Genomic DNA, 17,091 nt, shown 5'->3' with positions numbered 1-17,091 from the left:
CCAAAGAACTCCGAAGATCTTCCCAACACCAGCCATGCATACAGGAATATGTACAAACCCCGGGTTTCTCAGTCTCTCCACGTCACAAGTACCTCATCAGTTCGAAACCTTTGAGTGCATGTTGCATCCTCAAGCTTTGTCCTGAAACCTTCCTTATAGGCCATCAGACCAGCCTGCGCAATCATAATGCCATTGTCGATGCAATAGCGTTCGTCCGTGGCATATACATAACCTCCACGATCGCGTGCCATGATGCCCATCATTTCCTGCAATCGCTCATTGCTTCCAACGCCGCCGACTATAAGGACATCTTTAGAGCCGACATGGGCCATAGCCCGCTCAGAAATCTCAACCAGCATTGCATAGATTGTCTCCTGCAAAGAGAAACACAAATCTGCGCGGGTGAGCTTGCCGTCAACTTGGCCCTTATCATCCGAGTCTGCTTGGGTCAACTCTTCAGAAGCTGCCCCTGATTCCCCGTTGATGCCGAGAGAGTTTGCCAAGGATTCTACATATGCCAATACACCGGAGAAAGAGCAGTCCATGCCTTTCACAGTATAGGGGAGCTCTACCAACTGTTTGCCCTTTTTAGCGAGTTGTTCGATATTGTACCCTGGCGCGGGGTCGTTGGGGATATAGAGCACGCGAGCAAAGCGATCTAAACAGTTCCCAACAGCGATGTCAAGGGTTTCTCCAAAGATACGGTAGCGTTGCGAGCTATATGCTATCACTTGCGTGTTGCCACCAGAGACATAGAGAACAATAGGATTGGATGCACCGGTCACACAGCGACCCATTTCAATATCTGCGTAGACGTTAACTTGTCTGAGAACAATAGAAAGGATAATACAGTCATTATCAGTAGTAGTACGTACGTCCAACACAGTGGTTTACGCCCACCAAGGGCTTGCCCCAGAGGAGACTCAACGTGCGTGCTGCAATGGCCGCGCTTTGAAGCGGGGCTCCCATGCCAGGGCCTTTTGTATAGCAGATGCAGTCGATATCCTCCACGTTCACGCGGGCCTCCTGGAGGCTCTGCTTCACCAGCTTCACAACCCATGCGCGATGATGCTGCGCCGTATCCTTGGGGAGAAAGCCTTCCCCCGGCGGCGGGGAATAGGTGTGTCTGATATTCGCGAGAACCTGCGCGGGGCCGCCGTCTTTCGGGTGCAGCATGACGCCGACGGCGAGCTTGTTGGCAGATCCCTCCAGGCCGATGGCAATCATGGTGTCGGCAGGTCTATTGTCTGCAGCGCGATGCCAGGGATGTCAGAGTCTGCACGAGATTATCAACAATGAATAATCGACCTTGACAATAACGAGGGGGGGAACTAACGCTTTTTCTGCCAGTGCGGGCTTATCTGCGGGCTTATCGATTGGCCGGCGGGCTTAGGGCCCACGAAGATCCGCCGGCCAGGGGATTTCTCCGAAGCGAGCACAGACTATACACAGAACAACCAGGTCCAACTTCGAAATATCACTTCCCCTCAGCACTTTTTTCTCTCTCTCGGGCTTTGTGGCCTTGCAGGTCTGCCCTACATTGATCTGACTCCTCGGAGACCGCACATCATCGTGTATTTTTTGCTGCTACGCACTCCTGCTCTTTCTTCCCCACCATGCCGACTAGCCATTTTCCAGATGCTGGCAGCTTCCAACGCCAGAGCGATGAGTTCGCTGCGTGGCTCTCGCAGCAACCGGGGGTGAAGCTGAGTCCAAAGATTCGGATTTCAGACTTGAGGGCCCAGGGGTCTGGTAGAGGCGTTGGTATGTTTGCACTTGTATGCACGTTTTTAGTGTTTTTTCTCTTCTTGTCGCCGTGACTCACAACCAGCCTCTCTTAGTCGCCAGCTCCGACATCGAAGAAGGAGAAGAGCTGTTCTCCATTCCACGCAACATAATCCTCACCGTCCAAAACTCGCGTCTCAACAATCACATTCCTCAGGAGCTGGCGGAGCTCGGTCCATGGCTCTCACTCATCTTAGTGATGATCCATGAGAACTTGCTACGAGACCAATCTATTTGGAAGCCGTATTTCCACGTTCTCCCGACTGAATTTGACACGTTAATGTTCTGGACGGGTCAAGAGCTGTCTAGTCTTCAAGCAAGTGCTATTCTCGACAAAATTGGCAAGCAGGAAGCGGAACAATCTATCCTAGAGACACTTCTACCCGTCGTACGGTCCCATGCCCACCTCTTCCCATCTACCCCTGAGATTCCATCCTTCGACGGCGATGCAGGCGCAAGGTCACTTCTCCAAATGGCACACCGAATGGGCTCTTTGATTATGGCATATGCCTTTGATATTGAAAAAGGTGAAGATGAAGAAGAAGCTGGTGAAGATGGATATCTCACAGACGACGAGGATCAACTGCCAAAAGGCATGGTGCCTTTGGCAGATCTTCTCAATGCCGATGCAGATAGGAACAACGTGAGTCTATATCGCTCTGCCGTTCATGTCAAGTTGACTAAACAGATTTTTTTTTTTTTGATAGGCACGACTGTTTCAGGAAGAGACATCACTCGTTATGCGAGCCATCAAGCCCGTCAAGGCTGGAGATGAGTTGTTTAACGACTACGGCGAGATCCCACGGGCTGATCTTCTTCGGAGATATGGGTACATCACTGACAACTACACCAAATACGACGTTGTTGAATTGCCTCTACCCCTGATCTGCCAAGCTGCTGGGCTTGAGGATGTTGAAAGCAAACCCTATCCTCAGGTAAGATGCACTCGTACGCAATTACTCCCATGATACTGACTTGGTTTTGCAGCTTGAGTTCCTAGAGCAATTAGAGGTACTCGAAGATGGCTATTGTGTTCCGCGAGCCCTGCCAGATGAGTCACTGCAAGATATCTTACCGTATGAGCTTCTTGTCCTTCTCAAGGTCCTGACTCTTAACGGAGAAGAGCTGCAGCAGCACCATGAGAAGAACAAGCCTCCGAAACCGTCATTGGGCAGCCACGAAGCACAGATTCTTCTCAATGCAGTGCAGGCGAAAATGTCTCAATACGCAACGAGCATTGAGCAGGATCTTCAAACGCTGCAACAACTTGCCCCGATATCAGGGCTAGATACTTCTACGCGCCGTCACAAAATGGCAATACAGGTCCGCGTCGGGGAAAAGGAAGTACTGCATCAATTGTACCTGATGCTGGCAAGTCTAATTCCCAGTGATGCGCAAGCAACAAAGAAACGCGCAGCAGACACAACTCTCCAGGGACTACAACACAAGAAAGGGAGAAATTAGCAGGACGATACAATGTTACAAATGTCCATCCACCAAGTTCGTGCTTCATGGATTAGTGAATTGTTCTCGTGAACCGTTTTATATCATTTGCTGACGTTTTCTCTAGTCGTACAAACATTGAGTGATGTGCTATGGTATCTATGTACAAATTATCAAAACATGGGTCCCAACCAAAACCGACCAACCGGCAACGCGAGGCGAAATCAGCTGTTGTGCAATGGAAATGGCAGAGAAGAGAAGAGTGAAGTGAATATCTCAATGCTGGAAGGGGAGGGATTCGAAGCGCAAAAAAAAAGAAGAAGAATCAAAACATGCCACCAACAGATGACTCTCGCTCAAACCATCGAATGGACGCCGACCATGCAAGACGATACAATATTAAAAAAGGATATAAGTGTTAAGCCGCTGAGTTTGCGGTGACGGCACTAGGCCCCGAATTGGCACCCATGGCTGCACCTTGCGCTCCATTCCGCTCGCCTAGCAGCTGTCGCGCTGCCTGAGCTGCTTGGGCTTGCGCCTGTGCTTGGGCTTGGACTTGAGCTGCCAAATCGCGAGCCTTTGCGGCCATGACAACGCGGTGTTGCATGACTTGAACGTCGTACTTATCACGCTCAAATATCACATCGTCATCATCTTCGTCGTCATATTTGAAGCGGTCCATTTTGAGAGGGTCAACATCCGGACTAACACGAGTTGTCAAGTTACGTCGATCAATCATGACTCGACCACCTCGGCCTATACGACGCCTGAAAGACGGCATTTTGTTTGTGTTATCTTCCACATACATCTCTGCGAAACGTTCGCGGAAATATGGGTGCAAAGCGTCTACGGTGGAATCATTCGGCTCTGATGAGTCTGATGACGGTGGTGTCGGCAGTTGTGTTGTGATGGCTGGACGGAACGCAGCTTCGAAAGTCCGCTTTGGAGAGGTACTTAATGGGGCTGTCGTGAGATCAACGTATCCCTCGTTCCATTTAATGTGCTTTTGCAAATTCTGCTTGATGTCACGCAAAATTTCGTTTTCTTTATCAGCTTGCACGTCTTCCAACAGTTGCAGGTCGTCGGCAACATTGCTTCCAGGCCGTGTTGAGACACGAAGCTGTGGCGCGGCAGGCCGCTGGACACTGGGCATTTCGGCCTGTTTCTTCTTGGGCTAGACGATGTTAATGACGTGGCAAGGCACATGGTTTTGAGTTTCCTTACCTTTTGGTTGATGAGGTCTTCGTCATCGTCTTTAATGTTGAGTTTCCGCTTCATGTCCTTCACTTGGGCGCGTTGCTGGAAGATTTGCCTCTCATTCTTAAGCATTTCCCTCCTAGCAACCTCACGCGAGCGCACAAAGCCAACAAGCTGGCGAGCCTCCTCCAGCTCTTTACGAAGTCTACGCAGCTTTTCGGCACTCTGTGCATCCCTACCGCGGGTTTTGCGAATCTGACGAACCTCACGTCTGCGGAAACATACGTATGGATCGCCATCATCGGTTTCTTGGCCCGTTTCGAACTGCGGAAGTCAGTATAATGAAGCTGAATGATGTCCTGTCGAGTCTTACCTTGAGCGCCAACTGCAGAGGCCGGTTGCCTGCCTCTATCCTCCGCCTCTTCCAATGATCATATATTTCTTTGGCGAAGATTTTTATATGCTCCTCTACAGCTGCATCGAAAGATTCTTCGATCTCTTCAAACGAAATGACAGGTGGGTTATCGACGGCAGCAAATGGCTGTTTGGTTTGCGCTGTCTCTTCAAAAAAGTGCATCACTTCTTCGAACTGGTTCTCAGTACATCGAGCTTCCGGGTCTTTCTTTTCGTTCATTATTTTGAGGAAGACGTCATCTTCCTCAACTAAATCATATGGACACCCGCAACAGTCTTCCACGGTTGAGGAGAACCGGATATATGTCGCAGGCTGTGAGAACGTAGGGGGGTACAGCTCGTCATATTGAATGTTACTCAGGATAGTTTCAGGCGTGGGGATATTAGCCTCGCTGACTTTTCCGAGAGCGGCAGCATTGATAGCAGCTTGCAAATGGACTTCCTAAACGAGAAAAAACAACGATAATTAGCCGTTTGGTCTCATGGGCGCGTTTGGCAAAATTTTGCCTCTTTTTTTTTTTATATACGGAAAATCACGTGATTCATCCTGCATGGATACGTGCTAGTGGTTAGGGATGGGGACGTACCGATTCTTCGGCTTTTTCGACACCGGTTTCGATTTGTTGAAGAGTGGCATGGATATCTTCATCGAGATAATCGATTTGATCCTCCCGGACGATGGGGATGGACGCCTTTGAGGTGAGTTTTTTGGGGCGCGTCCTCCCCATACCCCCGTACCGAGTCATGGGATTTTCAGGACGCGATCACGGTAGCGACCATGGGAGAAGGGGGGCAAAATTAGTATCAGGCGATAGCTGAGGTCATGTAATTTATCGTAGTCGTATTTTTGCGATGAAAAATGATGGGTGGCAGGAGATAATGACGATTGAAAAGTGGCAGTCGCACAGCGGCTGGTTGAGTTGACGTTGCCATCTCACTCTCTCGCAACCTATTTTGGCCAGGTGCACGGCCTCAGGGGTTCGCTTGGCTATCCCAATCGCGTTAGTGCGGGGACGCGCGATATCAAATTCTTGGTCTTTGACTCTTTGGAACACCCGAGGCTTGGCGCTTGCTTCCGTAATGCGTCTTAGACAGAGCCCGGCGCCGATCAGCCTCGCTATCAACACCATCAAGTTCAACCCGCCTACCTTTCTCTGTACTTTGACAAGTGTCGCGAATATCTCTTTATTTTTAAGTTATAAGGGAGCTTTCTTTTTTAATTCTATTATTCGCTTTCTAAGTTCTGCTGCCTATCAAACGTCCCGACCATGGAACAAACACATGAACCCAACAGCGCGGCGCTGTATAACACGCGGAGACGACAAGGATCTATCGGAGGCCAGCAAGTTCTTGATAGCATTATATCCGCTTCAAATTGTAGGATTGTTCTTTTTTTTTCCCTTTCAAATGATACAAGTGCTGACCAGTTCATTTTCCTACAGTCGACCGAGACGAAGTTGATCGCCTCCGAAAGCGGTTTATGAAATTGGACAAAGTGAGTCAGGGATACTTTTTTTTGTCTGTTGGGATAAAGGCTTACTGGGTCAGGATAACTCGGGAACTATTGAAAGAGAAGAGTTTCTTTCGCTTCCACAGGTGTCTTCGAACCCACTTGCCACACGGTATTTGCCCCTCTACAATACAAGAGGTAGACAACCAGACTGACTTGTATGGTGCAGAATGATTGCGATTTTCGACGAAGACGGTGGTGGCGATGTCGATTTCCAAGAATTCGTGTCTGGGCTGTCGGCGTTCAGCTCCAAGGGCAACAAAGAAGAAAAGCTTCGTTTCGCATTCAAAGTGTACGATATCGATCGCGACGGATACATTTCCAACGGCGAGCTGTTCATTGTGTTGAAGATGATGGTGGGCAGCAATCTGAAAGACGTGCAGCTGCAGCAGATTGTCGACAAGACCATCATGGAGGCCGACAAGGATCAGGATGGCAAGATCAGCTTTGATGAGTTCAAGGAGATGGTGGAGAACACCGATGTGAGCATGAGCATGACTTTGAGTAGGTTTTTTTTTTTTTTTTTTTTTTTTTTTCAGATCGATATATCGGGAGAATTTCTTTCTAACAAACCTTCCAGGCCAAATTTAAGCACATAATCTCTCTTGTTCCATTTTCATGCTGTTTAATGATTGCATCACTTTTTATGGGAAATGAATTACGATGGAGAAATTGACAAACCAATACGGCAGTGATTGAATACGATATCTCTTGGGTCTGTCAAATCCTATATGAGTGGACTTGTTGTGAGACGGGGAATATTAGTATACATCCAGGAATTGACTTGTACATTCGTGATAATCGCGCTGTTATTTACTTAAAATGTTTGCAGGTACTGTCTGCTTGCTCGGAATTTTAATCTTGAACCCGTTAAATCTACGTACTGGTATAGTATAGGCTCACGGCTAAACACCTATTTTCCAATTCGGAAGATTTATAGCACCTATGAAATACTGCGCAGCCTATCAACTACACCCGCTTAGAAGTTTTTCCCAATCTGGCCTGTATATATAGAACACACACAGACCCCTTTTTGTGTTTATATGATTAAATAATAGTTGGACATCGGGCATTAATCACATCTACAAGGTAACATCGAACATAGGACAATCCAACACCAGCTAGCCGGATTGGGTCCACACATCAATCAATTGATGGGGCCGGCTGTCTCCGATTAGGCTGCATGGTATGACATATTCTAACTATCAGCTTGGAATAGGTCGATGTGATAGCTTGCTTACATGTGGACAGTGCTTTTTTCAAGGTTGGTTGTGGCTTGGACAGTGAGACAAGTAAGGCATCAATCATTTCAGCCTGACACTGTCGATAGAGTAACGGACTTGGTAAAAATTCCCAAATTTTAGAAATTTCCATCTATCCATGGAGCTGAACTCGCTTGGTCCAAGTGTCTCGTATTATCCATGTCTGGCCTAGAGGATATAATACAACGCCATTATCAAGCCCGATTCTTAGCTATGAAAACAACAGACTGGGTTGTTTAATGATAATGCAGTAGGAATACTAATAGGTGTGTTTATCCACAAATTTTGTACCGAGAAAGGCAAACTGTTGGTTTTCCAAGGAGCCTAGCTTTATTGGAGGGTATATATATATATATATGTTAATTTCCTACCGGATAAACTCCATGGTATATACATATGTATTCGTATGAAACGCTAGGTTATTGACTAGATATACCAATAAACTAGACAATTCAGCCACGGCTGAAAATCAATAAAAGCTCGCCACATTAATTAATGCTGGTGTATATCACTCAAATACTATACCAAGGAGTAAGCAATTAGCCCCAGCGCTTGTTGGGTATTGGTACCCAATCAACCGAGCAAAAAATCCCTCCTATTCTTAATAATAATCATCACTTTTATTGTGCTACTACTCACGCTAATAATAATACAATAATTTATCCAAATAATAAGCAGCAAAAATTACCACCAATCCACCGGCCCCCCGAGTTACGTACATAGACGGGACCCGACGATCTGGGTCAGGCCCACTTGCGCCTGCGATCTAAATTATCACCGAGTATCCGTATAACCATGGCTAACTAGTAGTAGCAGTTTTGGGCAACCCGTATTTGCATGTTTTATTAATTCGGTAGAACTTTGTATCCCGTACGGTAAAATATACCCAAAAAACAAGGCTAAAAACCCGAAAACTCCGCAGTTAGTTTGTTTGGGTCGGGAAGAGAGAGCCGGGGATCCGCACCAATGTTAGTTTATGCGTGTGATCACACTGATTATTACCTACTAGTATCACAGTGTGATGTACGCAATGATTATGATAATGTTGACTATTCTTGGCATATTTTCACTAGCTCTGGTCATATCCAATAATGTCAACTGGTGGAGTAGACCTCTTTTGGCGATCCCTGTGTGTATTGCAACGTATAACAAAGTTACATAATTTACATATTAACTATACATGGATCTATCTATCCAATGTGGCCCATTCCCGAGCGTCCGGTTCCCACGGGACGGGAAAAAGCAAAGAAACCTGTACGTATTATTTAACAAAAGAGTAACAAAATCTAGATCGCAAGGAGGCCATGAAAATCGCCCTAGACTTGATTTTGACTAGGCTCGCCTCACCTCATATTGCGCCCTGTCGAGGCGACGCCAATTAAACACACCTATCTTGCCTTTCAAAGATAATACTACCACTTTTTATGAACTTGAAACAGTATTGAATCTTGTCGCAAAGTGTAAGTAACAAAGTCTCATTTTCATGAACAAAATTCAATTTTATTATTATTTTAGGCTGTATTATTATTCTATGAAGGTTTGGGATGCAAATAGTGCCGAGCTTAATTGTTACTTACCATTTTAGGCAACTCGAGCAAAACACTTGCAGAATAAGGCAATTAGTCAAGTCTTCACCTGGGGATCGACATCATCGCCTGCGACAGGCGACATATAGAGTAACCGTTGCTTTAGCTCTAGTGTTATAAATCACATGTATAAAATAAAATTGTGTTAGTGCCTATATCAATCAAGAAAGAGAAAAAAAGAGAGAAAAAGAAAAGAAATAAGCATCCGCTCCTGTCTAGTGTACAAATGCTTCAAGTCTATCAGCATCAGGCCCCTCCCAAAAATCAATCAATAATAAAAATAATAGTAAATGTGTGGAGAGTGTGATGAGAGTAGGGGCGAGGCGAGAAAAAAAAAAGTCGACGCCAACACCATTCAGCACCTTTTTGGGTCGTGAATCAGGAAAAGATAGGCATAATCATCCGTCATAGTGTATTCGTACAAACATCAAGCCTCGCTCACTGCCCAAAAAGTAGACTGGAAAAAAGTGTACCTTTCAGGCCCCCAATATCCCGCAATTTGTATGTACTAGCTGGGAAACGAGAGAAAGAAAAAGAATGATGGATGGGTTAGTTGGATAATTGAAAGTAGAGCCTCGCTGAATGGTTGAAATGTGTCGACAAGCTATGGTAGAGAACGCGGAGGAAATCTCCGCGATGCTCGCAATTCCCACAAAGGCGGTGGAGGATTATCTAAACATTGCTCAATGACTATAGCGTCGAGACTGGTTAGATAGCCTCTATATTAGAAATGGGATCTTTTCTTACTGCTGATAATCTCATTCTCCCAAACACCCATTTCATAATCGACTAGCCCTTCCCCCGCTAACTGGTCACAGAGACCGATGAGTGTATTGCCCGCATTTTTCAGGACCCAATATGTCAGTAGATTCGCAGCCTCCCGTATCTGACCTGATCCTGGCACGAGGCTGCTGGTAACGTCTTTTTGTTTTTGGAAGATGGCAAGCCAGCAGTGGTTTAAGTCCCTCCACAGACCTTGATGCCACTCATGCCGCGCTGGATCGTCTCGGAAGAGGCCTGTCAGGAGTGACGTGTTAGCTTAAAACTTGATAGAAACAGTAACTATTATAATGGCATAAGATATAGAATAAAGCAGGCATGTATTCTTACCGAGCTCTTTAGCATTATTGACGAGCCATGTCGAGAGTTCAATAGTCAACCTCATTGATTCTTCCAGCCGTCCTTCAGACGTGTAACTAAATGCAGTCTTCAAAGACAGTGAATAGTCCATGTAGGGGGGTTCCCAATATATGGGATTTTTTTTATTGTATTGCTGGTGTTCCTCCTGGGGTTGCTGCTGGTGCTGCTGCTGGTGGTATTGGTGGTATTGCTGTTGCTGGTCCATATTGTCGACTGCCCTGGCAGGGTTGTAGCTGTTTATTGTGTTTGGGTATGCTGAGGTAGATTGGGTTGATGGACTTCCTTGCTGGTATGGCTGTCTCTGGGTATTTAAGTAATGAGTCAGGTCTTCACCTACGTGTTCCGATGACTCAAGATACTGTGAAACACCAAACTGAGGGGTCATAGGCTCTAGTGACTCAGCAGAACGAGGTTGGAACATGCCTATGTTATAAGCTACCTGTGCCGAGCCTGGCTGAGCGAGCCCGTAGACTAGCCCGGGGTCATAAGGAGACTGCTGCTGCTGGGGGTGAAGCGGGTAACTGAAGTCCTGGGAACTAGCTTGACGCCGTGAATACTGTTGTCTGACTGACTCTGGCGATAAGGGATCCTGGAAGGGCAAAGCCACGCTCTGCAGGGAGCCACTCGCCAAGGACGAGGATGAGGAGGAGGAGGGCTGCGCTGCCGGATATCCGTACGTCGCATAGTCGGGTACATGGGTCCTTCCCCGGCCATGAGATGAAGGCGCTCTATTTGCTCTGGGTGTGGTTGGGCGTCGAAAGCGCTCTGTTGAGTGGCGAGGAGACATATGTTGTTGCACGAGGTGCTGTGACAGATTAAAGCTAGATGGGAAAGAAGAGGGATCATCCTGCTTTGTGTTGTCGCCATCCATTCCACGAGGCCCGCCTCCCAACGAATCGAAGGCGGTACCCTTTCGAGACGTCGGAGGCGAGAAGGGGGGGCTTGGATACAGATCCAGCTTTGCGACGAGGGTTTTCTATGCCTTTTTAGCCCTGAGGGGGTTTTTTTCCCGCGTGTTCTCGCTCCACCCTTCTGTTCGACAGACGTTTCCTAAATCGGAGAATAGATTGATTAGCATGGTACTGGCGATAAGTGCTTGCGAAGAAGGTCTACCTGTATTGGCACAGCGAGGAGAACAAAACAATGACTCTGATCAGAAGGCTTGTAGGGACCCAGATTCACCGATGAGTGCGCAGGTCACACTGCGTTGTTAGCTATCCGTATTGGGAGAAGATGGTGGGTAGGTCTATTCTAGACAAGCCACCGCTCAACAAAGACCGTCGACAGCCAGATTTCACGATTTGGGCGGAATGGTCGCAAGTTGGAAGGCGTTACTGAGTTCTCTCGTCGATGGCAGTTTTGGTGCTTTTTGCCAGTACGAAGATGAGCGAGTCGAAGAGAGAGAGGGAGACGGAGAGGGAGAAGTGGACGGAAGGAGGGGAAATATTGATTCACACGAGTGATCCCACTGCACCGAGCACACGAGAGACCGGTCCTTGAACTGTTCAACACAGGCTGTTAGGCGTTGCAGTGTTGGGCCCTGTCTTAGTTATAATCAGGCAAGAGTGGGATGGCAGCAACTTGGATTATAACCAGCCAGCACTGGCGGGGGCCTGAAGAGCGCCGGAGTTCAGCCGGGGAAGATAATCGGGGGCACTTGAAGTAGGCAAAGAGTAAGAGGTCTCTTGGGCTCTTCAGAGTTGATGCCTTGGGGGATTTTCCCTCTTGCTTGTTACTTGCTTAGGCCAGGCTTGTGGCAAAGTTAGGGTTGGGAGCAAGAACTATATGCTGAAGAGGCAGCTGGGATCGGTTTTTAGGCACAGCAGAAACAAGAAAAGCAATTACAATGGCTGAAGAATGGTGAGGCTAGCAAACTATGTTTACAGCCCTTTTTTTTCTTTTCATTATTTCTTTTTTATACTTATCCATTTGTTTTGGATCCACATATAACCTTTTCAGGCGGAGGTGTGCCTGTACGCGGCAGTTGAGCGGCGTGCACTGTGACTCTAGTAGATGTCTTGGTCAGGTAGTACTCCGTAGGAGCAGGAGGAATGGTAATAATAGGGAAGTACTATAGTACCAAGTGATAGTAGGGCAATTATTAAGAATCGCCAGGCTTAGTACTATAGTGTATGGTAGTAATATTGGCCGTGGATACTAACTACAAAGTTACAAACCGCAAAACAAATTAAAATACATACTGTAACGTACATGCAGGACCCGCTCGTTATAGAATTACACGGAGTCCACTCATTAAACTACTCGGCCCTAGCGGGTTTTAAGGAAACAATCACGATCCTAATTAATTTTTTTTTCTATTATTATCGACGCGACTAAATAACGCTTGCGGAGATCAATAGCGCCAAGGCAATGACTCAGTTGGGCTCCAATGTTGGACAAAAATGAACGGAGCGCCTGATCTATGATTTCATAGCCTCTTCGAATACTCTGTACCCTGTAGAGTCTGTACTCCGTACTGTCTTCAGACCTCACATTTTCCATGGCCCGTGTGTCCTCTCCATCAGATCATACATAGCCTCCTTTTCGGGGACCTGCAGCAGCGTGCAGCAATGTTCCGAGTCCTTAGTTGACCGATTATAGACCTCGTATGGCTTGTGTATGTACGTACGCGCTCGGTGTCGACTATTAGGACTCGGATTTAGGTTTGAATCTACAAAACTCCTTACTGTTTCCAAGGTAGCGTCGGGCAGACAGGCAATTACCAGTAAGTTGTAACTAATTCATGTCAGCTCGACTGGGCTGTTGGTAAGTCTAATACATTTGCCACTAGTTGAGACGCGCTAACAAGCCAGGGCGCTGCGAGACCGTTTGTAATAAAAAAAAAAGAAAGAGAATCTGTGCTTTTTGTTGAAATAATAAGGATCATCATAGGATCTCCGAACACTTCCGAAACGATCTAAAGGGAGTTCCGGTTCCGAGAGCCCTGCACGACCGTTCGGCGTTGCACTGGATTTCGATTTTTGGAAAGCTCGGTACCTTGAGCTGACCAAGTGTATCCAATGCCACCGGCGGATTCTTGTAGCACTGTAGGACTGCATGTTTACGACCGGGTCGCCATTGGGCACTATTTGAAACATAGCAGGGGGGTGGCTGCGTACCTCGCTGCTACTCTCTCTCCCCTTCAAACGCAGATTGCTTCTTCTTCTTCTTCTTCTCCCTGTGGCAAAGTCCTGCTTCATGGTTTCATGCGTTCTGATAGCATCTGGAGTAGAGCGCCAACTAAGATGACGTGCATAATATTAGTTTGAACTAGTTGCGCATTCCGGAATATTATTAAATACTAATATGAGACGGAATCCTGGGACTGCACCCCGTTCTGCCGCTGGTCACCGCCTATATATGTGCTCTTTCCCCTTCCGGTATAGCGCCATACTGACTGCCTATTTGAGCCTCTCGAGTCTTTTACTCGGTATTATCGATAGCAGATATTAACTAGAGGATATATTTTAGACCTACAAATTCCTTTAAAAGATGCCAATTATCTAGACAAATAAACCTTTACCTGAGCAGGATGCAATGATAAATAAATACAAGGTCGTTTCCACCAAGTTGTGGCATAATACAGTATAGAAGAAAAGGATAGACGTGCCGACAGATCACCGCTTGACCCAGGTAGGCATCTTTCGTGCTTTCACGTGGCCAGGCTTCTTCCTCTCCACACGACGGGCATCGACCGTGATAACTCCAGCTGCAGTGGAATAAGTTAGCCACGCTCCATATATATATGTATGTATACTAGGGAAAGCTTACCTTGCCGCAAAATTGGCTTCAATGCAGGCTCATGCACCATCAAGGCACGACCAACAGCCAATGTAATTGCCTCTGCCTGGCCAGTGACTCCTCCACCGGAAACTCTGGCCCAGACGTTGTATTTGTCGAGTCGTGCTGTACATCGCAATGCCCACAGTGCACTCTCTCGGTCGTGAACACGAGGAAACACATCGACAATGTTTCGATCATTTACCATCACCTGTCCCTCACCTTCCACAAGAGAGACAACGGCCGAGGACTCCTTTCGTTTCCCCTTTCCTCGGCCACGACCAAACTCATCCACCTCTCTTGGGGCTGGCTTATTGGCATATGGGTTACCGGGTCGGACATAATCATTTAGCGCGGAACGCACTGCTGGCGGAGCAATAGACGGTTGGATGCGATTAAGACGCTGGAGAACTTTTTGGAAGTTCTTGTATTTCTTCGCAGGAATAGGCTCTCCGAGAAAGTCGCGGAATTGGGCTAATTTAAACCAGGCCATTCGAGGCGCTTCAGTAGCTGATACTGTTGGCATAGATGAGTACTTGTCCAAGAAGGCTTCTAGTTTGATTTGGTGGTCAATGAACTTGGGACTGCCGGAGAAATAGGACGGCGACGCGGGAATAATGCGGGTAGGGGAGACAGCGAATTTGCCGAGTTCGATGGGCGGAGCTGCCTTGATCTCTTCAAGCTCTCGCCTCCGAGGCGTCGTAGAGAATTGGCGCATCTGTTTGACTCTCAGCGAGAGAGGGCCCATGGGCCTTGCGGTGGTTGAGGTTGCAGCGGACAAGACAGCTTCGCCGACGCCCCGTGAGAGGCATCTTGATCGCTGCAAAGCCATTGTGTCCTACGGCAGGGGAGCCGCTGTCGACGCCACCAAAATAGAGTCCGCTGTCTGGTCGCCGACGCGAATTGCAGTCGTTTGGTTGAATGATATGATATTCAAGCATCTCATGGCCGTGAAATTTGGCGTTCTGCGTCGGGGGTCTTGGCATCACGTGACGACACTAGCCCGAAAAAGATGATCCGGCCCGAGCCTGCGCCTGATTCGCACAGAGGCGGCAGACGCTTGGCGGGCCGCTAGTTGCTATTTTTTTTTTCCTTTTCCCGCCTCCCCTTTCTTCTCCCCCTCCATCGTCCTCTTCCTCTCTTCCCAGCCACAAAAGTCTCGCATTCTTCCACGATGTCTTTCGGAAAGCTGTACGGTGTTCCCGTAAGTACAACGCCCTGGAACTCGATTCTGTTTCGAATCCAAACCGCCACCACATACAGCTCGTTAACATGCCAACTCGCAGACCAACCCCCGCACCATCCCAGCTCGGGTGGCAGCCAAGGCCAACGAGCTCGACCTTGAGTTCGTCGAGATTGACGTTGCTCCTGACGCTGCCTTCAAGAACTCTGCCGAATACCGCAGCCTCAATGCTCTCGGAAAGATCCCTACTTTCGTCGGCGCCAACGGCTTCGTCCTGACTGAGGCCATTGCCATTGCCATCTACAGTACGTTTGTTTCCCCCTTAAAGATTTTTTCTTCCTTCTCCGTTCCACAGCAGCATAATCCCCTGTTCTATGATGATCTATTCTGTTATCCCTGTCATAAGATTTTTTTAAAATAAAAAAAAACAAATCATGTTGATAACCAACAACTCTGATTGACACGATGTTGCTTGCTTATTTGTGCCGCCAATGTTGAAATTTTCACCCACGTGTTTCACTAGCTAACAATAAGCCTCAGTCACCTCCCAAAATGAGAAGACCACTCTTTTGGGCAAGACCAAGCAAGACTACGCTTCCATCCTTCGCTGGATGTCCTATGCCAACTCCGAGCTCCTCCCCCGCGTCGGTTCTTGGTACCGCCCTCTCCTTGGATTGGACCCCTACAACAAGAAGAATGTTGAGGATGCCGCCAAGACTGCTCTCACCAACTTGGCCGTTCTTGAGAAGCACCTCACTGCCCAGACTTACCTCGTTGGTGAGCGTCTGACCCTTGCCGATATCTTTGCTTCCGCCTCCATCTCCCGCGCCTTTGCCACCGTTCTGGACAAGAAGTTCCGCTCTGAACACCCTGCCATCGCTCGTTGGTACACTACCGTGATCAACCAGTCTATTTACCAGGCTGTTGTTGAGAACCCCGTCCTTGTGGAGGAGGCTGTCAAGTACACTCCCCCCAAGAAGGAAGAGAAGCCTAAGAAGGAAGCCCCCAAGGCTGCTCCTAAGGCCGCTGAGGAGGAGGAAGATGAACCCAAGCCTGCTCCCAAGCCCAAGCACCCTCTCGAAGCTCTTGGCAAGCCCACTCTCGTCCTCGACGAGTGGAAGCGTCAATACTCGAACGAGGACACTCGCCCTGTCGCCCTTCCCTGGTTCTGGCAGAACTACAAGCCCGAGGAGTACTCCCTGTGGCTTGTTGACTACAAATATAACAATGAGCTCAAGCTTACCTTCATGGCTAACAACTTGATTGGTGGCTTCTTCGCTCGTCTCGAGGCTTCTCGCAAATACCTCTTCGGTGCTGCTGGTGTTTATGGACAGAACTACGACTGCCTCATCCGAGGTGTCTTCTTGGTCCGTGGCCAGGAGGCCATCCCCGCTTTCGATGTCGCCCCTGACTGGGAAAGCTATGAGTTCAAGAAGCTCGACCACACTAGCGAAGAGGACCGTAAGCTGATTGACGACCTCTGGGCTTGGGACGTCCCTGTCGTCCGTGAAGGCAAGGAGTTTGCCTTTGCTGATGGCCACGTTTTCAAATAAACGAAACGCTACGATCATCTTTTAAAATTACCCCCCCTTTTCTCTTGACAGATTCCCTCTGTGAAAACTTCAACTTCTCGCATTAGAGAGTGGTCCTTAATTTTTTCTTTTGTTTGATGAAAATAGTTTATGCGTGACGTTTATGCCTAGCTTACGAATAAAACATGTCAAATCAAGGATGATATGAACAAGTCAATTAGAAGTTCACTGTTTCCAGTTTTCTTAAAGTGATTATAAT

At 47.7% G+C, this 17,091-nt stretch overlaps 7 protein-coding genes across 7 annotated transcripts; 3 read left to right on the top strand and 4 right to left on the bottom strand.

The window, feature by feature from the left end:
* Positions 1–68: 68 nt before the first annotated feature.
* On the bottom strand, positions 69–1,227 carry TRUGW13939_07193 (uncharacterized protein; the record flags this gene model as incomplete). The annotated part of the gene is made up of 2 exons (XM_035490335.1): positions 69–805; positions 876–1,227. 2 exons carry the CDS (start codon positions 1,225–1,227, stop codon positions 69–71), a joined length of 1,089 nt encoding a protein of 362 aa, XP_035346228.1.
* A 389-nt stretch (positions 1,228–1,616) lies between these two features.
* Positions 1,617–3,249, top strand: TRUGW13939_07192 (uncharacterized protein; the record flags this gene model as incomplete). The annotated part of the gene is made up of 4 exons (XM_035490334.1): positions 1,617–1,778; positions 1,832–2,428; positions 2,493–2,720; positions 2,773–3,249. The coding sequence occupies 4 exons, from the start codon at positions 1,617–1,619 to the stop codon at positions 3,247–3,249; spliced, it is 1,464 nt and encodes a 487-aa protein (XP_035346227.1).
* A 397-nt stretch (positions 3,250–3,646) lies between these two features.
* On the bottom strand, positions 3,647–5,585 carry TRUGW13939_07191 (uncharacterized protein; the record flags this gene model as incomplete). Its single annotated transcript, XM_035490333.1, has 4 exons — positions 3,647–4,402; positions 4,453–4,749; positions 4,799–5,281; positions 5,427–5,585. 4 exons carry the CDS (start codon positions 5,583–5,585, stop codon positions 3,647–3,649), a joined length of 1,695 nt encoding a protein of 564 aa, XP_035346226.1.
* A 522-nt stretch (positions 5,586–6,107) lies between these two features.
* Positions 6,108–6,852, top strand: TRUGW13939_07190 (uncharacterized protein; the record flags this gene model as incomplete). The annotated part of the gene is made up of 4 exons (XM_035490332.1): positions 6,108–6,216; positions 6,282–6,334; positions 6,388–6,461; positions 6,519–6,852. Coding segments are annotated over 4 exons (570 nt in total), but the record flags the coding sequence as incomplete, so codon positions are not given.
* A 3,069-nt stretch (positions 6,853–9,921) lies between these two features.
* On the bottom strand, positions 9,922–11,415 carry TRUGW13939_07189 (uncharacterized protein; the record flags this gene model as incomplete). The annotated part of the gene is made up of 3 exons (XM_035490331.1): positions 9,922–10,214; positions 10,308–11,313; positions 11,383–11,415. 3 exons carry the CDS (start codon positions 11,413–11,415, stop codon positions 9,922–9,924), a joined length of 1,332 nt encoding a protein of 443 aa, XP_035346224.1.
* A 2,539-nt stretch (positions 11,416–13,954) lies between these two features.
* Positions 13,955–14,949, bottom strand: TRUGW13939_07188 (uncharacterized protein; the record flags this gene model as incomplete). Its single annotated transcript, XM_035490330.1, has 2 exons — positions 13,955–14,046; positions 14,109–14,949. 2 exons carry the CDS (start codon positions 14,947–14,949, stop codon positions 13,955–13,957), a joined length of 933 nt encoding a protein of 310 aa, XP_035346223.1.
* A 342-nt stretch (positions 14,950–15,291) lies between these two features.
* Positions 15,292–16,853, top strand: TRUGW13939_07187 (uncharacterized protein; the record flags this gene model as incomplete). The annotated part of the gene is made up of 3 exons (XM_035490329.1): positions 15,292–15,321; positions 15,404–15,605; positions 15,841–16,853. 3 exons carry the CDS (start codon positions 15,292–15,294, stop codon positions 16,851–16,853), a joined length of 1,245 nt encoding a protein of 414 aa, XP_035346222.1.
* Between the last annotated feature and the right edge of the window lie 238 nt (positions 16,854–17,091).

The sequence above is a fragment of the Talaromyces rugulosus genome, chromosome IV, assembly GCF_013368755.1.
Source record: "Talaromyces rugulosus chromosome IV, complete sequence".
Taxonomy (NCBI): Eukaryota; Fungi; Ascomycota; class Eurotiomycetes; order Eurotiales; family Trichocomaceae; genus Talaromyces; species Talaromyces rugulosus.
The sequence above is the reverse complement of the archived record's forward strand: the minus strand, read 5'-3'. Positions and strand labels throughout refer to the sequence as shown.